The sequence below is a fragment of the Crocodylus siamensis genome, chromosome 4, assembly GCF_052110815.1.
Source record: "Crocodylus siamensis isolate JL-2025a chromosome 4, ASM5211081v1, whole genome shotgun sequence".
NCBI classification, from domain to species: Eukaryota; Metazoa; Chordata; order Crocodylia; family Crocodylidae; genus Crocodylus; species Crocodylus siamensis.
The window spans coordinates 194,058,759-194,084,452 of record NC_143398.1 but is presented as its reverse complement, the minus strand read 5'-3'; the positions used below and the strand labels follow the sequence as shown (position 1 = coordinate 194,084,452).

The window sequence follows — 25,694 nt, the reverse complement described above, 5'->3', positions numbered from 1 at the left end:
AGAGCTCATATGGATAGAACAGGCTGCAAACTCTGCTGTAAAAATATGTACACAAATGAAACTTAATTTGTAGGAATATACCCAATTTAGCTGTGTATTTTTTTTCTGTTTTGCACATACTTACCACATGGGAAATTTGTTTTTAATTTATTTATCAAGAAGTTTTGGAATTAAAATGAAAAGCAGGCTTTTAAGCGTGGGATAAATTTACCTAGCCTAACTTACAGAAATGCATTTTGCAGTTTAATTAGCTGCACTTTTTTGTAATTAGCACTGATTTAATTTCAAAATTATTGGCTAATACTGCTGCGGCTGCATTTAGTCATAGGCCTATGAAAAGAAACATTTGCAATTGTGCTGCAGCTAAATTACTTTTAATTCCCATACCACTAAGATGGACTACAGAGCTAGAGGAAGCAAAACTAACACTTCAAGCCTGCATTTTTTCCTGCTATATTAACACTTGTTCAAAGGGGCTTTATTGTTGATTGTATATAAATCTGAATTACTGTTGAGGAAATTCTGATTTTTTAAATGTTCTCTTGGTCTTGATGTTTGACTTTGAATAAGGGTATTTGGATTTGACCCTAAATTCCATATGATGAGACAGATTGGTATTAGGGTGGCACAGTAATTATTTCATGCAACTTGCTGTTGCTCTTTCTTGGATGGAATGGCCATCAATTTCTTCAGAGTAAACATTTCACATCTGTGTTAAGGAAGATTATTACTGAAGTAATTTGATCATCTTGCAGATAAGGAAATTCTGCACAGTGCTGAATCTGAAGCATTCTAAAGGTACATTTTAAGTCTTGAACTGTTCCTTGGGATCATTCAGACCTTCAACCATGCTGAACAAGATCATCTGTCTTTCCACTCTAAGTACCAATTTGTCTGTGGTTCTCTAATCAGAGAGAGAACCTGTATGGATTTAATAATGGTCTTGAAAAAAAGCCTTCAGTCTCCTAGCAGGTGGCACAGATGAAATAGTGGTTGCTTTAACCCAGGGCTCTTAAACATTCTGATGTTTACTGTAATGTTTTTAATGCTTAATCTTCCTGAACAATAATTGCTTTTATGTTCTGCATATTTTCAATAAAATACATTTGTTTGCTACTACAATCTATTTACATATGCTACAAATTAGTTGAAATAATTTTTTCAGAAAATGAATGATTTTTCTACTTCCATGAGTAACGAGCGACAGGTTTGCTCAGTAACAGCTGATTCTTTGCAACAGTCAAGGAATTTGGACATGCAGTTGGTTCCCTTTATCTGATATGTAAAAAATACGGGCAAAATTAAAATCAGTGTTATTCTTGTTTTAAACCATTATCATAAACATAGAATTACATTTCATATATATATATATATATACACACAATAGTATAATTAATTAGGGTCCAATAGAGCATGTATGTATGTATGTGTAGAAAACAGATGTAATAGTTTTACTGCAAAAAAGTTTGAAGTACTATGCAAAAGTGGAAGCTGATTTCTGATCAAACAAAGACAGATAGCTGGGGAAAAGTAAATGTCAAATAATTTAACAAAATGAAACCTTGAACACTCTGATTTCTTATTGCAAGTATCTTTATATTTTTTTACTATTTTAATATTTCTGGTTGGCTTATCCACAGCTGTTAACAAATTTTAGTGGATTTTTTAAAATGTAAATTGCTAATTCAGTGTGGATCTTTTTAGTTACATATACTCCTGGTTAAATTTTCATTACACACACAAGGACTGAAGCTGTATGGCTAAACTCCTAAACATTATCTAAAGATTATATAATTTCCAAATTAGATAGGAACTCCCTGCCTACAATTTGAAACCAGCCTAGCCTCTTTTATTTTTTCAATGAAAATATAGGAGGAAAAGCTAGGATGTTAGCAAAGAAATAAGAGCTTTAATGTAACATTGATTACAAACAGATTTTTCCTTGTATTTAAATCTTTTTACTAAGATTTTATTGAAAATGACACATGCTAGTTTAACTTATTTTTTTATAGCTCTGAATGACACATTTGCTCCAATTTATTGCAAATAATTCAAACACCCTGAACTTTATATAGTTTTTCAAAAACTAAGATGTATTTGTGGTGGAGGGGTTGATAAACTGATGTTGGAGTTTGAAGATGAGAGTGCATCAAATATATGGACCTTAAGGTGCAGATTTACTTTCAAAAGGAACTAAAACACCATTACAGACTTCCATTTTTCTCATGAGGTATATAAATACTATCTACTCTCTTTATGAAACTTAGAGCCCATTTTTATAAATTTTCTCGATTTGATTTTTAAAGTTAGTACTTGAAACTAATCAATAACATTAAATAAGTATTAATTGAGATTCCAGGAATTGTATATCTCATTTAATAGACATTAAATTAAGATTGTTTGTTTATTTATTTACTTATAGTCAACAAACCCCTCAGTTTTGAGCTTCAGTTTAGTGAGCCTATTTCAGTTATGGGCAGAGATGGGTTTTCTGAATTGGAAATTTTTCCAGTGCCCTAAATACAGCGTGATCTGATTTAGCATATTTATTTGACTTACTTTTTTAGTTTTGTTAATTTTATGTCCCAATAGCCACAAGTATTTGAACTGAAATATTTGATTAGGAAAAAAATTAAATACAGCACACTTAGTGTGTTTTAAATATTATATTCAAACAAATTCAAAGCTTTATGTGGAAATAAATTATTTTTATTGGAATACTTGTAAAAATAGGAAGACAATACACAATAGCATGTACTTTTCTTACCTGGTTTGTTTAACTTTAAGAAAAAAAACAAAGGCACTGAAAACTGTTGACACACTAATTTTAGCACACCCAAAGAACTGTGCGTGCTATGCTATGCCTTGGTTGTCCACTCATCTACTTCAATGGAGTTTAACTCTCTTCCACTGAGGTCATTGCAGCACCTCCAGTTTCACTGTCACTATCTGTAGAGTCACTTGCACTACTTATTAGTTCCATTTCAGAATAAGATTGAGGCAAATCTGATTCAGAACTACTTGAACCACATTCTCCTTCGCTAAAGCAGGGGTGGGCAAAATGCGGCCTGTGGGCCAGATGTGGCCCACCAGCCCATTCTATCCAGCCTGCGGGGCCCCTAAAAAATTTAGAAAATAATAATCTGTCCCTGGGCTGCCTGTCATGCGGCCCTCGATGGCTTGCCAAAACTCAGTATGCGGCCCTCCGCCCAAAATAATGGCCCGCCCCTGCGCTAAAGGATGGTTTTATCAAAGTCTATGGGCAAGGGCAATTTATCATCACACTGCATCTTCTTCATTAATTGTGCTTCTGACTGATTCTTCAGAAGTAAGAGATTTTGAGAACTAGAAACAAGTTTAGCAGTGCATTCATTTGTTAATCTGTTCCTCATTTTTGCCTTGAGCTGAAAGCCTTCCAGTTCTGTTCACAAGAAGCTGCTGTTGGTAGAATGCTTAGGATCCTTAGAGCAATCCTGGACAGCAGTTGGGTGTTACAGTATCTCTTCCACCATGTGAGAGGAGACGTATTCTCTGCTCTCTGCCAAATGATGTCTTTGCTCCAAAGTTTTTCTTTTGTGCAGTACTCAGCAATGTCTGTCATCATGGTTATTTCGCTGATGTTGGGGACATTCTTAGCTACTTCCATAACTGTATCAAGAGCAGTAGATAATTAATCTTCTGATAAATGTTGTCCTCTGTGTTGAGGATCCAAAAGGCTTTCATGAACTGGATGAAAGCAAAACTCTTAGTAAACATTTCTTTTACTTCACCTCTATCCAAAAGAGAAGAAGGAGGCAAAAGCTCAATTAGATTTTCAATCAGTTGTCTGAATATCTCTGGAATATTTGAAAAGCTTGGTGCATCTCCTTCAAGTTTATTGACAGCCACTGCAGCTGGTAGTAGCAAGTTGAATGCTATTTGAACTCAAACCCAGAACACACTGTTGTCGAGAAACTACTTCCGAATGTTCATGGGAATAATCTGGGATACCTATGTCATCTATTGAAGCACACTGCAAACAGTTCTTTGTACGAAGCAAACTATGTAAACACTTTGTAGCCGAGTCCCACCTAGTTTCCCCTGGCAATAAAAGTGCACTTTCCCTCCCCTTCTTTTTCTCTAATTTCTTCAAAGTCTGATTAGCAAAATGATGATATATGATGGGCGCATTAGTTTGTAACATTCCCTCCAGTATTGATTTTCACTTATGGAAAGAGGTGTACCATTTACAAATGTAGCTTGAGCTAAAGTCTCATTTGCTTTTTCTTGATCTTCTTTTGACATTTTGTCCACAAAGCTTGACTGTCTTGAACAGCTACTCATAGTGGATTGCATATCTGGTGATGGTGATCTTGAAAGCAAGGAGCCTGCTTCTTCCCCCAGACCTGGCAGCTCAACATTTTCATTTTTTGCAAATCTGCTATTTCACTTGAGCTACTACTAAGTTCCTGAAGCAAAAAGGGGAAAAGATTTTTATTTTAGCCTATTCTAGTCTGGCCTCAGCCATCAGAAGAAGAGGAGACAGGAGGTTTGCTTCTCTCCTCCCTGCCAGAAAGAACAGTCTGCTGCTCAGCTGCCCTGGGCCTGCAAGGCCAAAGAGAAGTATAGTTTGGCCTCTACCATGGTGGGGAGGACTAAGCTCACTCTACTGGGTTGAAATAGTTAACTTTTTATCTATCATGTAATTAAAAAAAATATATTGTTAAACCTAAGCCACTTTGGGTGCTCAGTGCAAGCAGAAAAGCAGGATACAAATATTGTAAATAAATAATAGTCCAGAGTTGCATTAACAACTTTTAAAATTAGAATGTTTTAAAACAATATAGCTGCTAGTCTGTACTGTGTGTTGTTTAATAGATTAATTTGTCTGCTTATGTAGGGTTTCTGAAGTAGACTTTTCTCAAACGTTGTTCCACTACTTCATTGTATTAGCTTTCTGTATATAGCTTATAGTTCCATAGTTTCTAGGGTCAGAAGGGACCTGAGTAGATCATCGAGTCCGACCCCCTGCCATGGCAGGAAAGAGTAGTGGGGTCAAATGACCCCAGCAGGGTGTACATCTAGCCTCCTCTTAAAGACCCCCCAAGGTAGGAGCCAGCCCCACTTCTCTTGGAAGTTGGTTCCAGATCCTAGCCGCCCTGACAGTGAAGTAACGCCTCCTGATATCTAGCCTAAATCTACCCTCTGCCAGCTTGTGACCGTTATTCCTAGTCACTCTTGGTAGTGCTTGGGGGACAGGGACTCCCCCAGTGCCTGCTGGTCCCCTCTGACTAGTTTGTACTCTTTCAAGACAGTTTCTACATGTTATTAAATGTTTCTGCATTCTTATTGCATTAGCACACTCCTGCCCACCATATTTACATCTACCAACTTTCTTCCTTCAGTGATTTGAACTTCACCATAATGATGCCCCACACGTTTTTTTTCTGATTAGGCATTATTATGACTACTTCAAACAAAAATCACTAAAAAACTAACATCTTATGCAGACACTTCCAACTTCCCCAACTCAAGAAAAGAAAAAGACACTGCTCTGTGTGTATGCTGAACTGAAAGGAAACAAAAATGAATCAGTTTTAGTTTTGCTTTCACTTGCAGTCTGAGATGAAATAAGAATTTTAACTTTGGTTTTGATTTGACCTGCATAGCCAATTAGTTGAATTCATAACTTGCTTTTTGGCTTGGATTATTATGTGAGTGTATTTACCCTCCTGTTTACAAATCAATAAAACATATATGTACTCTCTCACACAATTCCTAGGGATAATAATCTGAAAAACATTAATTACACCTTTGAAACTACCAAGCTTGTCTAATATTGTATTAGCATCCATTTATTGTTACTAATTAATTTTATGAAACAATGAATGTTTAGAAATGGAAAATTTCCCACAGAAAAATCAAGCCCCACATCTCTGGTTATGGGTATTATTCCTATTTCCCCACTGGCTAAATTAAGCTACTACAGTAGTGTAAAGGAGACGTAAACTTGTTGGAAACTGCCACTAGGAAGTTCACTATGAAAGAAAATAAAATAGAGTCAAAATATGGAGCACAAAATCCAATGCGTTAAGACAGTAAGATCTATTTATTTATATAAAATAAATTGTATGATATCATGACCTGTTATTCAGTGAAAATCCTTCCATTAATAAAACTGGTTCTGTTTTAAGACTCAAATTATGTTTAGGTAGTCTTGCTAAAAGCCTTCTTTCAGGTTTGGATTTTTCTGCAAACCTGCCCTCCCCTTTTGATGATCTCTGGTTAATTGTACCCAAATTAACTTTAAAGTTCAAATTTCCAGGAAATCTTACAGATGTTGAACTTTGGTCATTTCTTCCTTTAACAGCAGTTGCTTTCTTCAAGTTGTCATAGTCAACTTGACACACTTCTGTGCCTCTGTCTGCATTACTTCCAGTTAGGTCTCTGATGCTACTGAGATGTGCATCTCTTTTAGGTGCAACAGAATATGATTTCAAGGTACGTGTTTTCTGGACAGTGCTAAGAGGGACATTTTTTAGGTGCCTGGAAAACTGTAAAGTCAGGTTTCCATTTGTATTATGCTGGCTAGAATGAGGTTTTCCCAGATGAAGGTAGCTTAAGGTAGTTAAATTTAAATCCTGTTGAGCATCTGATGGATCTTTGCTGGCATGAAGTTGTTTGAGGCTAACTTGAGAAGTTTCAAAAATATGTCCAAATTGTGTTTGCTTGGACAATAGTCCAGTTCCAGGCACAAATAACTCTGGCTCCATATGCTTGGCAATTTTACTCAGACTGGTTTGAGAGCCTGATGGATGGACATCATGATTTGCTGGAACGTCATTCCAAGTTAATGGATTGTATACAATATATCCATCAACAGGGCATGCATTTTTCTGGTGCAGCAACCAATCATCAATACATTTCCTATGGAACTTAAAAACAAAACATGGGTCAAATACATAAAAAGTGGCTTATTTTTAACTATGCCAGTTTAAGTACAAATTATTCCTGAAGACAAAAATAAATAAAAATTCAAAGTCTGATTCTCCAGTCCCTATGACTGTCCACTCTCCCAAGAAGAAACCAAAAGTAAATTCACTAATCTCCAGGTTAGGTCAATGTGAAACTGGTAAATGTTAAGAGAGTATTTACTGAGGCAAATGGTTTATCAGAAGCTAAGCTGTCTGCTGTAAACCAATGCACTTGAATTGTTCAATATATCAATTAAGTTCTTAACTGCTCCTATGAAGAACAGAATTGCATCTATGCTCACTGACACATAAAGACTTAGTGCTGACTCCAGTGTTTTCTCCTTATATATCTTTGGTAACTATTGATGCTGGATTGATTGTGTCTACTTCCAAGCAGTAGCTTTGCTTTTCTACAGAACAGTAAAAATCATCATGAAAAATGGTGTCATTCTGTCAACAAAAAGAATGCTGCTAGTCAGGTAGACATCTTTCTCAAATTCTTATAATCTGGAAATGTTTTATATGGGTCTAGTAAAGCACTGGTGCAGACTGCTTTTGGTGCACAAGTTGCTAGGGTGCTCTTAAAAAGATAAGTGGATCCAAATTATGTAACTTTTATTTATAGTGTCAAGTTATACACAACGCTGCAAGTTCCAGGAAAGTCAACCTTTTTACTCCGCAGAAGTATGTTGAGAACACAATCAGGTTCCATAATTAAGGACTACAAAATCAGAATCAGAAGCTACCTTTTTATCCTGTATTCTTTTTAAGATAGATAAATAAAACCCAGTCTTAGATGGGTGTTTAATGGGATCAAAACATTTGCAAGACAGAAAACTACCTACTATTAAAATTTAAAAATAACTTTGTTTTCACACCCACAGGAGTGGTGATAGGCACTAGAATATTTGTTCCAGGCACACATCAGTTAAAAGGAAATGAATGGAGAATGAGGCTGCACAAGCAGCCAGTGAACAGTACTCTCGAACATTCAGAGCTTACTCTACAATGGTGCACACATCACTGACAATAGGGAACTGTAAAATAAATACACATGGGCATATAGTATGTAAATATTAAGCCACTCATAACTTTAATTAATTTCCTTTAAAGTCCCTGGACTTTCTCAATAACGTTGCCATTGAGCTACCTACATTTAATTGATAATACTGTATTTGCACTGCCATCTAAGCAGTGAGTGTAATCATTTGTTGATAGGCATAATATTAAGAAACAGGCTAGTAAAACTATGTTGAACGTTAACAGATTAAAGTGCTGATAGTCTTGAAATACAGTATGATAATAACGAATCAAATTATTTACCTAATGATTTGTTTGCTGAACAATCATATTATTTTCTATGTTTAAGTTAATTTGATATGTAATATTTCATGAACTTTGTATAAAATAAATCTCTACACCACACAAGCATGACAACACAGATTAAGAATGCACTTTTACCTTGTGATTACATGGCAGGAGTCTTGCATACTGACCAAGGCAAAAGATCTTCAAACACAGTCTACACTGCAGGCCTGGAGCAAGTAAATTGCTACATTTCCTAACCAATGTGCAAGGTATAGATTTTACAATGTGCTCTGGGATACAATTGGTCCTAAAAAATATAAAAAACAGAATACGTTTCAATAAATTAGAAAAAGAGCCAATGAAACTGACATTTTCAAAGTGGAAAGCTAACCTCTGGTATAGGAATATCAGGTTCTGGTGAGCTGATTATTGAGTAGAGTGATTTTTTTTTACCTAATCAACAATTTGCAATAGTCATTTCAAAGACCCCAATCTTGCTAAAGAATAGCCACAAATGGATCTTCCCCTAAGAGAAATAATTATGATAATTTATTCAGACTTCCTGTAATATAAGCTACAGAAATTCACCTAGCAATTTCTACATCAATCTTCCTGGTTGAGGGATTACTTTATTTTAGAAGAACCAAGGCACAAAGAAGTTAAGAAATTTGTCCAGTCACAGTCTACATCTATACCAGTGGTGATCAACCTTCTTATCTTGCAAGCTGAGTCCATCCATGCACTGAATTTGGCTGGAGAGCCCAATCCAGCTGTGGGGAAGGGGCATGGCCTGCTGCTGACTCAGCTCTGTGGGGGGAAGGGGTGTGGCCCAGTCCCAACCCCACCAATTAAGGCTTGGCAATTTGGCAACAGAGAAGGAGTGTTGGGAGAAATGTAATGCGCAGTCACAGCTTCCTTTAAGCAGTATAGATGTACCCCACAGGAAGCTTGTGGTGCAAAAGCAGAACATTATCCCTGAAGTCCTGCAATGCTCTCATGCCTCACTAAGACACTGTGGGAGATGCATACATTGCAGGATTAGGGACCATACACAGTAATCTGTTCTAGTACTGAATAGTAAATTTAAGGGTGTTACTCTGAAGAGTATGATGGGAGACCACTACTGTAAGGACAACTGATCTCTGAGCCAGGTCAAATGGGCCCATTCTGAAACACACTCACAGTTTAAGATTCTGCTTCCAACTCTTTAGGTATCTTGGAGTGGGTTATCTTTAATACAATAACCTTGTTAGTATAAATATATGTACATTTATAGGAGATCAAAATTCATATTTATCTGAGCCTGTTTGTCCTCAAATTCAGATACAAGCAAATTACATTTATTAAAAATACGGATGAAAGTCTTGTCCATTATCCACCAAAATGTTATAGGATTCTACCTTTCCTATTTCCAAATCAAATGATTCATCTCAGTAATAATCTGCTCCTAAAAAATACTAACCCACCTACCTCCACATTTAATTACTTTGTAAATGAACAGGATGGGTTTTCTTTGCTCTTAACCGAAAGGTAGCTCAGAGCATGACAATTTAAAATGCTTTTCCAAGATGCATGGCGTTAGTCTCTAAGCCTAAGTGAAAAGAAATTCACTCACCTGTAAATTACGTTTAACTTACTTTAAGTACATTAATATGATAAAGTTAATATCTGCTTTCTAGAAAGCATTTCTAAAAACAATAAAATATAAATATACTGAGTTGTTTAAATAATGTTGACTATGGAAACTCAAAACTTAAACAGTATGGGAAACATGGTATCTTACTTCTGAAGATGTAACATCTCTTCTTCATCTTGTGTATTAATGTTTTTTAAATTCCCTCTTGAAGCTGATAATTGTGAAACGTGTTTAAGTGATCTCCAACTCTGATTTCTCTTCTATAATATTCAGAAAGAGCTTATAAATAACCACAGAATATAGCCCAAAAATAACTGAGGAAGAATACTAATTCAGAATTTGGTTCTTTGTAAATTTTGAAAAGAGGAACTATAAATATTTTAATAAACTCATTCTTTATCAGTTTCTGTAGCAGAAAATACAGGTTAATCATGTTCTGACTGAAGTCCCTTTCCAAGAAGACTTCCTTTTCTCATCTAAAGCTTTGGAAAAACCTTAAAGTATGGTGTGCTGACTCATAGCAGTTAAAGACCATCTTGACGCATGTCAAAAAAACCCTCTTATCCTTAGGCAAAACTGAAGAGCTAATGTTTCTGGGTCTTTTAAGGCAAAACTACAGGAAAATCAGACGTGTGTTTGACACTGCCCCTTGCATCCAAGTCCATGGTAACTGCTATCCATATTATCAATGCTTTGGCTCCACAAAACAGTGTAGCAATATAAAAGAATTAGCCAATTACAGAAATGTTCAAAATGAGTCTGCTAAATCAATAGCTAGCCCTCTGGAACCTGTGGGAGGACAGCACATTTCATACTTATAATCTCCTGCCTGAGCCCTAGGCCTTTATATTCAGCACTCCTCAGAGCTATGGCTCCAATAAAACCACACCTGATGGAGTTAGCCAGCTGGCTAGCTGGTTAACTCCGGATATCGTTTGCAGAGATCCTCATGCTGGAATGAAGCAACTGAGAAGTTAAGTGTATTATTTTTTCCACAGAAGTGCTACCAGACACTGGAGGAGGAATGTTTTTTACCTTTCTCATTTTCTTGACTCCTCCATTATCAAAAGAGAGCTGTATCAAGGCCCAGGCCAAAAATAGAGACCACTACTGCAAAGACAACTGACCTCCTTGTAATGTAGTTAGAGGCTAATTGAGAACATTCTGAAGTACCTTCTAAGGCAGTGGTCTCCAAACTTTTTTGATTGCGCACCCCTTTCAGTAAAAAATTTTTGAGCACGCACCCCCAATATATGTATATTTATATAAATATACATCTAAATAGAAGTTCTAATATTTTCTTCCCGCACCTCAATGGATCATCTTGCGCACCCCACTTTGGAGACCACTGTTCTAAGGTGTTCTTCCTAATTCTTTATGGGCTTTTTATTGGGCTGTCTTTTAACCAGAAATCCTCTTCAGCGCATATATTGTTTTAAAAGAACAGTTTATTACATTTCCATATAAAATATTCCCTGTATTTGTCTATTAGACGGCTTTGGATGCAGTGTAATAAAACCCAGTACCATACCTGTCGAAAGGTAAAAACATGTGGAGGATGGCAAAACTTTTTGAAACATTCATGGCATAGGTGATATTCAATACACTCCGTGCACCTAAGAAACACAACAAAATAGGAGGCTTGTAGAATGGACTATTAACATTTTAGAATGATACATAAAAATAAAGAAAACCTTTGTTAAAGTTTTGGCATACGAAGTCCTAAATTACCTGTATACACTTAATCTAACTCAAACTTATTGGAGTGTTGGTAAGTTTTTAGGAAGCAACACTTAATATTTATCAGTTTTTGGCTAAATTTTTCACAGAAGTCTACACCATGTGCTATTCTTACCTAGGGGGAAAGAGGGACTATTTAGGTTTCTGAATGAGAACAATTTACATAAGAAAATATTACAGATAATAAAGCTTGTACAATAGGGTAGATAGGTTCATGGTATTCAAAAGATTCTAATTCAGGATGAAGAAATCAACATTGATTGCTGACCATGGGCGATGACCTGGTGAGGGGGCTGTGGGTGTTTAACCACCTGGGCGACAGGGCGATCATCACCTGCTGGTATTCAGCATCCAGCGCAAGGTGACAAAGGCCTGCAGCAGAGCAGCAGCCCTGGACTTCAAGAGGGCAGACTTCAATGAGGTAAGAAGAATAGTCAGGGAGGCACTGAGGTCCCAGAGGGGAGGGGAGTCGGGTGTCCAAGAAGAGCGGTCGCTCCTTAAGGAGACAATCCTCCAAGCCCAAAGAGAGGTAATCCCAACACGGATCAAAGGGGGCAAGAGGGTGCAAAAGCCCCAATGGCTCACCAAAAGCATCTGGGAACATCTAGCTAAAAGGGAGGCATACAGCCAATGGGAGGGAGGGACCATCACCAGGGAGGACTATACCTCGGTTGCTCGTGGATGCAGGGGGCCGGTCAGGAAGGCCAAGGTGGAGATGGAACTGGGACTAGCTACCCGGATCAAGGACAACAAAAAGTCCTTTTTTAAATACATACGGGGCAAAAAGAAGGTACCGGGTAACGTGGGGGCCCTGCAAGACACGCCAAGAAATCTGGTCGTCACATCAGACAATAAAGCTAACCTATTTAACAGTTTCTTTGCTTCCATTTTCCCGAGCAGGGACCATATCAGTCCCCCAGTGGGACCCCCTCAAGCCCCAGGGGAGGCACACCCAGACCTAGGGTCAGGGAGGATCTAGTCAGGGAATTTCTGGAGGGACTGGACATATTTAAATCAGCTGGTCCAGATGATCTCCACCTCAGAGTGCGGAGGGAATTAGCAGAGGTCATTGCGGGACCCTGGCACGGTTTTATGAGCACTCGTGGTGCTCTGGTGTGGTGCCAAAGGACTGGAGGAGGGCCAGTGTGGTTCCCATCTTCAAAAAAAGGAGGAAGGAGAACCCAGGAAACTATAGGCCAGTTAGTTTTACCTTGATCCTAGGCAAGCTTTTTGAGAGAATTATCCTGGTGCATGTCTACGAGGGGCCAGCAGGGGAGATTATGCTTAGGGGCAACCAACACGGGTTCATTAGAGGCAGGTCCTGTCAGACCAACCGGGTGGCCTTCTATGACCAGGTCACCAAATCCTTAGATGCAGGGGTAGCACTGGACATAGTCTTCCTGAACTTTCAGAAGGCCTTTGGCACTGTCTCTCACCCCATTCTCATTAAAAAACTGGGGGACTGTGGTGTCGACACCTGCACAGTCAAATGGGTCACTAACTAGCTGGAGGGCCACACCCAGAGAGTGGTGGTGGATGGATCATTTTTGACCTGCAGGGATGTGGGCAATGGGGTCCCCCAGGGCTCGGTCCTTGGTCCTGCACTGTTCAACATCTTCATCAGTGACTTGAATGAGGGGGTAAAAAGCACCCTGTTCAAATTTGGTGATGACACTAAGATGTGGGGGGACATGGGGATGCTAGAAGGGAGGAATAGGCTGCAATCGGACCTAGACAGGTTACAGGGGTGGGCAGATGAGAATAGGATGGGTTTCAACACTAACAAGTGCAAGGTGATGCACCTGGAGAGGAAGAACCAGCACCATACCTACAGGCTGGGGAACTCCCTTCTCGTCAGTGGAGAGGCAGAAAAGGATCTTGGAATCACTATTGATGCCAAACTGAACATGGGCCAGCACTGTGGGGATGTGGTCAGGAAGGCCAACCATACCTTGTCATGCATTCACAGATGCATCTCAGGCAGGTCCAAGGAGGTGCTCCTCCCTCTCCATGCAGCATTGGCCAGGCTGCAGTTAGAATATTGCGTCCAGTTCTGGGTGCTGCACTTCAAGAGGGATATGGACAACATGGAGAGGGTCCAGAGGAGAGCCACTCACATGATCAGGGGGCAGCAGGGCAGGAGGAGAAGCTAAGGGACCTGAACCTGTTCAGCCTCCCCAAGAGAAGGCTGAGGGGGGATCTAGTGGCCTGGTACAAACTAGTCAGGGGGGATCAGCAGGCACTGGGGGAGTCCTTGTTCCCTCGAGCACTACCAGGAGTGACTAGAAATAACGGTTACAAGCTGGCAGAGGATGGAGTCAGACTAGACACCAGGAGGCGCTACTTCAGTGTCAGGGCGGCTAGGATCTGGAAACAACTTCCAAGCGAAGTGGTGCTGGCTCCTACCCTGGGGGTCTTTAAGAGGAGGATAGATGAACACATTGCTGGGGTCATTTGACCCCAGGACTTTTTCCTGCCATGGCAGGGGGTTGGACTTGATGATCTGCTCAGGTCCCTTCCGAAGAAAAAACTATGAAACATAGCATACTCCTCAGTAATGGGGTTAAAAAACAAACTACCCATATGTTATATGGGTATAGCATATAACATAGGGACCAACAATAAAGCAATTTTCCAAAAGTGAAAAATCACTTTTTGAAACACTGATTTAAAATAACTTGATGGCTGTTCTGGATTGATAGAGAACCAGATTATGGTTACTATTTTATTTTTAAAAAGAAAGTCAAACTGAATTTTGGTACATTTGACCTTGATTCAATTCCCAGCAGAACTAACTTGAAGAAAAAACATCCAGTCAGCATAAATATTCCAATTCTGTAAGAAACTTTACTCTTAACAAGAAGTAATGCTGTCAGTGATATTACTCATGTGAGCAAGGTTATTCATAGGGCTCTCTCCAGTAAAAATCACGATTTCATACTAACTGAATTACACTAGACAACTGTAAGTGGTGACTCAACCTCATTACATCAGTGACTAAAAGATCTCAATAGGTGTCTGTTGCACATACCATTGTAACACAAAGTGATCAGAAATCAATAGTAAGTGGTTGACGACATACTCAGTTTTAAGTTAGAAGAACTAATGTAATCCATTTTACAGATAAAATTTATTTTCCAGGGAAGTCAAAAGGTAGAATAAGCAATAAGTTATATATTTGAAGGGATACAGGTAAAATGTACGTACTCTGTATTCATAAAAAAAACTTACTTGTAGCATTTTCCTTGAATTGGAAATACTCTGCAGTTATTACAGGGGATTCCAAGGTGTCTGTCAAGCCTCATTTTCTCTGCTGCAGTCACAAGCTGACCAGAGTTCCTGAATTCTTCTATAATGAGCTTTAATGGTGCAAATTCTTCCCTACAGAGGGGACACTTTACCACAGACTCATTCTCTAATTCACCTTGGTGATCAGCCCAAATCTTCATACATGTGATGTGAACATTGTTACCACAGCTGTACCTACAAAAACAAAACACCATCAATTTCTGTACCTGTCCATAAATACTTGGTCAAATCTGCTATCTCAAACTAAATATCCTAGCTTTTTTAATTACAACAGTGTTTTATAGCCTTTCTTTTCTTGCAGTAAAATGAGGTGTATATGTAATGAGAGGTGCTTACTAGTAGGTTAAAGCTTTCCCATTTATAGATTTGTTGCAGCCAGAATTGTGTAGAAATGATACTTCTTTATAATTAGCAAGTAAAATCAGCTCTTGCCAGATGTATAACATGAAAAGCAAACTATTTACTTAACCTGCAGTAAGTGATGGGAAGCATTTTCTTTAGTAGTTCTTCCTGGCAAATAGGACAGACATCCTCCACATCAATTTCTTTCTGATTAATGTATCCATCATCCTCTTTCTCTAATGTTTTGGTGGAGAGAGCTTTTGCTTTTGGGCTAGATGGCTGTTCTTGATGTAGTCGTTGAAGCACATCATTGATTTCTCTTTCCAGGAGACCTAATTGAAAGGCATCTACCGAAAATAAACTCAAAATGAAGGCTCTTTGCCAAACTTTAACACTTGGAAATATTCAGTTGTTACAGGTGTCAGTCTATATAATCTGCGTTGTACAATGTCAGTTTTGATACATTTATAGCCCAAGAAATATTGCAAATCTAAATTCCTCATTTGAAATTAATTTTGAAATTTAAAATGATGGTGTATTTACAGCTTCTCACCTAAAATGATCTTTATGGCAGAATGTGTTTTGTTTTGTAATTTTTAATAGAACAGATATTTAAATTTAGTTAAGAGGTTAATGTATGACCAATATCCTGAAACAATTCAGAACAGACTCTAAACTAAAACTCTTTAAATTACACAGTTTATAAAATGGCATGCTTTGCTTCTAGGCCAGAAAGTCATAGATTCAAATTTCATGTAAGCACTTTACCTCAAATCCAAATGCTGACATTGCAGTATAGCATTAGTGGTGTTACAATGTTGGAAGTGAGTTTACATTTGCATTAAATATTAAAATACTATTATAGTGTAATAAATTAGTCTAAAAACAACACTGAGACGATCAATGTCTTCCATTGTAAGATTTTCCATCCAGTTTGCTCCCTTTCTTAAAAAATATGATTGTAGATAGAGCTCTTCCCCCTTAACAGCCAGCACTGCTAAATGAATCATCTGGAAAGTCAGGCTGTGCACTTCCTGATGCCTGCAATATAGGTTTTGTAACAAGAAATAAGAGAACAATTTTACTGATAATGCATGGTTAATAGGGGTCTGCGAACCGGGCCATGTTCAATTCAGATTCGGCCTAAATTAGAGGATTTGATTAGTCAATTTGGATCACTGTCCTGGTTTGATTCACCTGAATCCAGATCTGAAGATCTGATGCTGATTTGGAGAATCAGCGATTCAGCAATAGACACAGCTTTAAATGTTTTTTCTATATACCTCAAGGTTCCAGGAGTGACTTGTGAATGCTGCGATGGTGGGGAGGACGGAGCATCTCACAGGAGTGCACTACCGAGCACATGGGGGGGGGAGGAATCTCCCCCCCACACCCCTGGCTCAGCAATTGGCTGCAAGGGACCCCAGGTGTACCCCCCCCCGACCCAGGAGGCACCAGTCGCTGAGCTGATGGGTGAGTCCTCTGTGTGCTCCGTGGCGGACCAGGAAGCGGACTGGAAATGCTTCAGGTCCACTTCCAGGTCTATCGCTGAGCGTGCTGGGGACCTCCCCCAGCCCCGCGCTCCTGTGGGATGCTCCATCTGCCCCACCATCACAGCGATCATGAGCCACTTGGTACCTTGACATACGTAGAAAAAACATTTAAAGCTATGTCTATGTCCGAATCTCTCCGAACCGATTCGGAGGGTTTTGATTTGATTCAGAGAGATTAAAGGGTCTCCTGATTTGATTTGGACATTCAGCTGCTGAACTGGGTCAAATCTCTGCCAAATCGAATCAGCGACCAAAGTTTCGCACAACCCTAATGGTTAAAGGTTTATGTATAAACCAGGTAACTTTTTCTTGAGGTGGTGTGGCCTCTGAAAAGCACACAGTAAAAAAAAAAAATTTGCAAAAGTTTAATTTTATCAAAAAAGTTAAACCTACATTATTCTTACCACCTAAAAGTACAAATATAAATAATATGAAATTACTACTTTTCTCAAAATAACTATTTTGATAATGGCTGTACTTTAAGGTTTATATTTATTGTTTCACTCAGGATGAATATTTTTAGAACTTCCACTTCACGTCTGTTTTGTTTTTTAATTTATAAAAAAATATATACATCGGTCCCTTTTTCTTCTCTAAAACAATTCTGTGAACAATAAAGCCATGTCAATGTACTTCAACTGAGAATCTGGCTCATAATATCCTAAACTCTGTGAGATTTGATAAATGGAATGATTCTGGCCCATACCATCATGAGCAACTTCAGTGAGTTTTAGGGATCCACAAAAAGCATATCCCTCCAGGAAAAGACTGGACACTAGACCATACAGAGGCATCTCCAACTTCGTTTACAGGGGCACTATTCAGAGCCTTTAGGCACCAAACAGAACAGAGATTTGGGATATGGGTATAGTTTATTGCTAGTATAGGCAAAGACTGCACAAATCTGATGAGCTCTGGTAGGTATTCTAATTTATGCTGAAAAGCTCATTGGCCTTCAGCTGGCCCACAATCTATTTGGCACAAATGTGGCCGAAAACTGAACTGTATTTTCTTTACTTAGCCAAATATAACACAACATCTGCCCATGACTACAAAAATACTTGTTAAGTTACTGAAATACATGTAAACAGAACATTCTTTGGAATACCTAGTCTGCCAGGTGCTCTAACAACAGAAATAATCTCCTCCAACAACCCACAAGTGTTGTAAATTACTAGATTTTTAACATCAAACATTTTACAAGGGTAGTTTCAGAAGCAGCTGATGTTGTTGATGCAATAAAAGAGATGTTCTGTCTTAGAAAGATGAAGCCAAATCTTGGCAATGGCCTGAAGTATAACAATTTTATATGCAGTTTAGGGAGAAAAAAAACAGCGATTGAAAAGTAACCCTACAAATTCCAGAGAACATTGCCTTTGTAAATTTAAAAGCTGTTGCATTCTTTCTGCAATATATAAAATTCAAAAAAGAGGGTAAAACCTACATTCATGATTTCTTGGAAGTTTGAATTTCTTCAACAGTATCCTAATGATGAACGACAAAAAGATTATCATCTTACAAATTAAGCTAAAACAAATTACTTGCTAATTCAGCCTTAGATTTGGGGGTACAACAAAAGGCTTATGGTACTTCAGAGAAATATAACATTAGCATTAAACAGCAAAACTATACCTTGGTCTGCTACAAATGTATTTTTATTAGGACCTTTATTTCACTTACAGAACTATGGAAAAGGACTTGAGAGTCTTGGTAGACCACAGACTCAATGCAAGTTTGCCATCTGATGCAGCTGCATAAAAGACTAATTTGATTTTAGGATACATCAACAGAAACATTAGGTGCAAGGCATGGGAGGCGATAGTACCTCTCTACTTGGCACTGGTTAGACCTCATCTGGAGTACTGCATGCAGTTCTGAGCTCCACTTTGTAAAAAGGGCATGGAGAAGTTAGAGAGGGTCCAGAGGCAGGCAACAAAGATGATCAAGGGCTTAGAAAGCAAGCCATACAAGGAGCAGCAAAAGGAGCTAGGCATGTTCAGCTTGTAGAAAAGGGGACATGATAGCAGTCTTTGAATACTTGAAGGGCTACCATAAAGAAAAGGGAAAGTACCTCTTGCTGCTGAGGATGCAAACCAATGGCTGGAAGTTGCAGTTTAATATTTGGAAAAACTTCTTCACTTTTAGAACAGTGATGCAGCAGAATAGACTGCCTAGGGAAGTTGTGGACTCTCCATCACTGAAAGTGTTCAAGAACAGGTTGGCGAGCCACTGGTTGGAGATGATCTAGATGTAGTGCCTATGTTCTACCATGGCACTATGTTTCTGGGCTTGGCTGGTTGCCCCCCTGCTCCTTTTTCTGCTATATGTCAGGTGTTTTTAAGCCTTCCTAGAAGCAGCGGGTACTTGCTACAGGCAAGGCTGGGGACTTTCACTGGGGTATGCCAATGCACCTGCTGGGACCAAAGCCAGAGGTTCCTAGGGGGTGGTAGCGGGGAGGGGGCAGAAGTTCCGATTCCAAGCCAGGTCAGAGCCGGAGCACTCAGCATCTTGCCCCTCCACTCAGGGTCAGACTGACACCATATCTGGGGTAAGGAAGGAATTTTACCCCATGGTCAGACTGGTACACAGACTGTGTGGGTTTCTGTTTTCCTCTGTAGTGGGAGGTATGTGAACCTCTACCCAGAATCTCTTGAGCACATATTGACATTTTATGGAAGAAGGACATTGGCTACCATGGTTCCCCTGCTTTACTTGTGACTGGTTAGTGTTAGGTCTGCATTGCGTCAAGGTTGACAGTAGACTTATGTAGAGTTTGGTTAGTTTTTATGGGACGGCTTGGATAGGGATGATCTTGCCTAAGGCAGGAGGCTGGACTAGATGACCTCTGGAGATCCCTTGCAGCCCTACTTCACTATAACTTCTCTTGGCAGTTTGCTTAACAACTTTATCCTGCAAACCTCTTTTCTACTGGTTTCTATGCTATTTTCTAACCCACACATGCACTTCATCCAAGACATAGATAATATCCCTAACAGTCCTTTATGTAGGAATTTTTAAAATCCACGTTAAAATTCTGTTTACCAATTTTTTTGCTTACACAAGGAACAATATTAAATTATAAAAATATGATTGGTGACCTGTTCAAACGGTAAAATGGGGGAATGCTGAGGCCAGGAATAACGGTCACAAGCTGGCAGAGGGTAGGTTTAGGTTAGATATCAGGCGCTACTTCACAGTCAGGGCGGCTAGGATCTGGAACCAGCTTCCAAGAGAAGTGGTGCTGGCCCCTACCCTGGGGGTGTTTAAGAGGAGGTTAGATGAACATCTTGCTGGGGTCATTTGACCCCAGTATTCTTTCCTGCCATGGCAGGGGGTCGGACTAGATGATCTGCTCAGGTCCCTTCCAACCCTAGAAACTATGAAACTATGAAATAAATTCTTGACACTTTTTTCCCTTGAAACTTGAAGTTTTTTTCCCCCATTCACTGGGGGAGGGAAAAGCCTCTCACCTTGGGTTTGAGTAGGCCAGGAGACAGGCAGCTGCTATTGCTCTGGCCCTGACCCGGGCTTGGAATCAGAACCTGTGTGTGGTGGGGGAGCTGGCATCATAGGAGGCAATGGCAGGGAGGGTAAGCAGTAGGAGTGACAGGAATGGGACAGGAGATTCGGTCGTTTGAGTCTACATTGCCTGGACCCTGCCACTGCTTTCCCTGCTGAAGTACTTCCACATATAGAATCTGATGATTGACGGGTTGTCTTAAATTTGAAGTCATCCTAGATTTGAGTAAATATGACACTCCAGACGAACTCCTTTGTGGATGGAGAGCTAGTGTGGAGTACATTAGGCACTGTAAGATTCACACCTTATCATACTTCTGCTTAACTTGTGTATGTAACTACCCCTCCAGGTGGAACAGGTGCTACTTAAGAAAACCACCTCAAAAGACATTTGTGTACTGCCAAACAAAAAAAGAGACAGGAAGGCAAATACTACATCACCATTACTAAATACCAAGGTTGAAGGAGCTCTTTGAGCCAAACTGAAATCCTTCAGCATTTGGTGATCTGTCCTACTGAAGTCAACAGGAAGTAGCCCAAGTTACACTAAACAGCAAATACGGAGGACGTAAAAAAATGCAAGATGTATTTCAAAGAGACCACAGCTAAAGGTATAAAATCAAACAAGATGCTTTCAGAACGTCGGGACCAGGAAGCTTGCAGCTGTGTCAACTGAATTGGCAGAGCTAGTGGAAGAAGGTTGAGGAGACTGCTGAGAAGCTAAAGATTTCTTGGCACAAGCCTTTTGCAAAAGCGGATGACACTTCTTGCACCTGCTGCCAATTCCTAATAACAAAGATGAGTTCCTTCTAGCAACCAACCTGTTCAGAGACACTGGGGAAAACAGATAGATTAGAGAGCAAGAAGCTGCTCTTTACAGAGGCAGTGCTAGCTTGTTCCTGTCATTCCAAATCTGTCTAGGTGCTTTCTGTTTAATGACATCAGATACTTTCTGGTCCCAAGTAAGGCTTGCTGGGCAGAATGTCCACGTTCAATCCAAAAGGCTATTTCCTACAGCAATGCCAGGTTTTCTACCCTCCGGTCTCCTCTTCAGTAAAGGTAAATTCTCTTATCAATCATTTTTCATTAGAATCTACCTGATCCCTTCTAAACTCTTGGTTCCACAGACATTAATTACCCTCTCTTCTTTTTAATGCTCATGTTGTTTCCGAACCACCATACGACAGCAGAACTGCAGAACAGTTAGCTGCTCTTGGTAAGGAAGCTCTTAATTCACAGCCAGGCAGAGTGATTACAACTTGTTCCAATCTTAAACTGAGTAATACAGGCCCAGGACCCTGCTTATTAGTAAAGCTTCTAGTTTCTTTCTGCTTGGAGAAAAATATGTGCTGTGTTATGGTGTTTAACATCGATAAATGCAAGGTTCTCCACCTTGGGAGGAAAAACCTGCAGCATCCTTATAGGCTCGGCAGTGCTATGTTGGTTAGCACTACAGAAGAAAAAGACTTGGGGGTCATCATTGACCACAAGATGAGCATGAGCCTGCAATGCGATGCTGTGGCTAGTAAAGCGACCAAAATGCTGGCGTGCATCCATAGATGCTTCTCGAGCAAATCCCGGGACATCATTCTCCCCTTGTACTCGGCCTTGGTGAGGCCGCAGCTAGAGTACTGCATCCAGTTTTGGGCTCCACAATTCAGAAAGGATGTGGAGAAGCTTGAGAGAGTCCAGAGGAGAGCCACACGCATGATCAGAGGTCAGGAAAACAGATCTTACGATGACAGGCTGAGAGCCATGGGACTCTTTAGCCTGGAAAAGCGCAGGCTCAGGGGTGATCTGATGGCCACCTATAAGTTTATCAGGGGTGACCACCAGGATCTGGGGGAACGTCTGTTCACCAGAGCGCCCCAAGGGATGACGAGGTCGAATGGTCACAAACTCCCGCAAGACCGTTTCAGGCTGGACATAAGGAAGAATTTCTTTACTGTCCGAGCCCCCAAGGTCTGGAACAGTCTGCCAGCGGAGGTGGTTCAAGCACCTACATTGAACACCTTCAAGAGCAAATTGGATGCTTATCTTGCTGGGATCCTATGACCCCAGCTGACTTCCTGCCCTTTGGGCAGGGGGCTGGACTCGATGATCTCCCGAGGTCCCTTCCAGCCCTAATGTTTATGAAATCTATGAAATCTATAATGCACCTCACTATCTGCCACCCCCTTTTCAAAATCCTAGATCTGCCCATGTGCCTACCCAATGCCCCAGGTTGATGAATTCCTACAACAGCTTGGGAAGGCCAAACATATATTGACATTGCACTTAACAAAGGGATACTAGTCAATACCCCTTGCTCCAGAGTCCCAAGAGCTAATAGCGTTCCCAGCTCCTAGAAAGCATCAGCAGTTTGGAGCCCTCCCCTTTGGTCTCCATGGTGATCCTGCCACGTCCCGGTGCCTGACAGGCAAGGTTGTGCTGTCCTGCTGTGGCCCATCTTGAGGACATGGTGATGTTCACCAGCCTCGGGGTGCAGCACTGCCAGGTATACAATAATTATCATATTTATACAATCATTTCAATCCCTGTCTGATGTATGATCAACAACAGTAAGCAGGTTCAAAACGTGGGGCAATTTTTGAGACACTTAATTGATGCAGCACAGGTAAAGCTCAAGTCACTCTCAGAGAGTCTTAACCAACTTCTGGGTTTGCAGCACTTTTTTTTAATAATGGCTTTGCCTTGACATAAAGGAAGGCTTCAACTTGGAGGACCCAGTTCTCACTGGCTCAACAGCAACTTACAGTGAGCAATATGAAGTAAATAAGATGACGACTTATTTGCTTCGTTTTTCAGCCTATGATAGCTTTTCAGCTAATGCGATCAGTTTGAGCTTCCAATACGGTAATTTCATATTTAAGACCTGGGGAGCTGCTGGGACAGGACGTCCTCAGAGAGGCAGGGCAGGATGGTGCTGGGGCCCTCCCGGGTCGAAAGCAGCGAGTGCCCCCCGCCCTCGGGAACCGAAATACTTGGGGCAGGGGCTCAACGCCGCGCCACCCGGCGCTGGGGCTCCCCAGGCTCGGGGAAGCGGGGAGCGGGGGCTGGTGACGCTGCTGAAGTCCCAAGGCCGAGACCCTCCGTGGAGCTGCGCTCCCACCCTCAGCCCCCATAGGGCCGCGCCAGGCCCCTCCCTTCTCGCGGGGCGCGGGCCGCTACCAGCACAGGTGCGCGCACAGGTCCCGCTCTCTCCGGAAGGCGGCGCAGGTGCACGAGTGCGGGGCTCCCAGCAGCACCTGCAACAACAGGCCGCGCTCAGCCGCCGCCGCCGCCGGGGGGCGAGAACGGGGTGGGCGGGAGGTGGGGCGCGAGGCGAGCCGTACCCGTTGCGAGGGCCCGCTTTCCTCGCGCAGCACGAAGGCGGTGGGGCCGAGCTCCCGCACTATGCGCATGGTGCAGCGCAGCGCCCGCTCCTGCCGCCGCCGCAGCGCCGCGCTCTCGCCCGGGCTCCGCTGCCGCGCCCGCCACATGGCCGCACAGCGCCCCCGCCGTTGTGTCGCCACGGCAACCGCGCGCGCTGTCCCCGCCCACCGCCGGTGTGTCGCCACGGCAACCGCCGGCCTTCCCGCGCGCGCGGCTGGAGCGCCCGTGGCTCTTCAGCGGAGCCCGGGGGAGGCTCTCGGCTGCCCCGAGCTTTAGCCCGGGCTGGGGTTCATCCCAGCGGCATGTGGGCACCAGCGGTTGCACGGATTTCTCCTTTTCCAGGGCCGGGCTAGGTCTCCCTCTCCCGAGTGTCCCCGCTCAGCCAGTATGCCCCAACTGGCTAGATTTTACATTAGGTTTTTTTAAAAAAAAACCCAAACTAACCCAACAAACTAAGTTAAAAGAAGCGAAAGGTGTGCCATGAATGCCCTCCGCTTTACAGTTACACCTCAGGCTCTTATTCAGAGAGAGTGCCTTCACAGCAGCCTCCGGTCCTTTGCTGTTAGCCAGGTTTGCCCCTGGGGTAACATTGCCACAGCTGAACTCGGGAGCTGTGTTACTGCAGGGGCAGGTTTAAAACCAGTGAAGGAAAAGGAGCCTGTGAAACAGAAGAGCAGCAAGCTCAGGAACAGCTAGCAGATAGGGAGGCTGCAGAAGAAAATTCAGACCGTTAAAAAAGGGGACTGTGGCTAACACCTGTGCAGTGGGAAGATTGGTAGGAAGCAGGGAGATGATCGTGAGCCATGCCAGGCAGCGTGTGCATAATTGTTGAGCCACAGGGTCGCATCCTCAGTGGCCTGACAGAGGAGGCTGTCATGAGCCACCAAGTCAACTGACCCCGTCAGCACTGCCTAAATTGAAGTGCTGATGCATTTCTCTCAGGCTGTTGGTTTTAACGTTTGAGTGGGGCAGGAATCAACTGCACCATTGCATCTTCCTTAGATCTGCCCCTAGATCTAAAATGTGAAGGTTTAAAATGCAAAACAGATGAAAGTCAGGCACCCAAGTCCAGCATTGTGGAAAAACCTCTGCCCAGGAGCTGCCTCACCCTACAGGTGCCTAAACTCTATAGTTATCTCACTCTCTACGTTAAAATTTGCCTGGCACCCAGATGTATGTCCCTATGCAAGCCTGGAACTGCCTCAGCTTTGACAGGGAGGGATAAGTTACCAGCAGGTCCAGGCCTGATGTGATAGGGAGCCAGAAACTAGATAAAACCTGAAGGGTTCATTCACTTCAGTAGATTTCCAAAGCATGCCTGTCACACAGACCAGTATCATCCAATTCCTCGCACAAATTAATGGTGATCACTATGTTTTAAACGTGGCTTTTGGTAAGTGATCCTCTCTTCCACTTTTCCATAGTACATAGTCGAATGGCTAAGCACTTGCTCAGGAAGTGAGAGAGTCAGGCCCCCATCAGGGGATTAAAAACAAATGTGTTTCAATTTCCCCGGGAAGTGATGCTGGGCTTTCAGCTGTTGGTGTTAAAGTCTCCGTCACAGGAGGAGATCAGGGGTCTAGATTCTGCTTCAAGGACTGTTCACATGTGTTATCTAAAGACTTTCACATGCCTAATGTAATGCAGTGTACTCCATATATATTAGGTAATGTCAGTTCCAATCTGTTGCCTACTGTTACAAACTAGTTATTTGCATGTTGGTTAAATGCCTACAAACCACATCCATGTATAGTATTTTTGAGCCCCTACTGTCTTCGTAATTTAACAAAATTACTTTGTAATTTAACTATGCTCCCCAAACTGCAGACTGTCACTATGACTGTCTACTTTTTAACTGATTGGACCCTTTTGGCAGCTGCAAAAACAGTGAAGGGGAAGTAGCTATCCAAGAGCAACTATTAGAAATCTGAAAATGACTAGAGCCATTCAGTGTCATGG

The 25,694-nt window shown here is 41.4% G+C and overlaps 1 protein-coding gene across 1 annotated transcript; it reads right to left on the bottom strand.

Annotated features, from left to right (window-relative positions):
* Positions 1–2,698: 2,698 nt before the first annotated feature.
* ZSWIM2 (zinc finger SWIM-type containing 2) lies at positions 2,699–23,851 on the bottom strand. The gene is made up of 9 exons (XM_090045276.1): positions 23,696–23,851; positions 23,532–23,608; positions 18,286–18,326; positions 15,416–15,635; positions 14,869–15,120; positions 11,429–11,513; positions 10,045–10,157; positions 8,415–8,568; positions 2,699–6,914 (listed from the first exon to the last, which is right to left on the bottom strand). Exons 1-9 carry the CDS (start codon positions 23,840–23,842, stop codon positions 6,117–6,119), a joined length of 1,887 nt encoding a protein of 628 aa, XP_089901402.1. The 5' UTR covers positions 23,843–23,851; the 3' UTR covers positions 2,699–6,116.
* Positions 23,852–25,694: the final 1,843 nt, after the last annotated feature.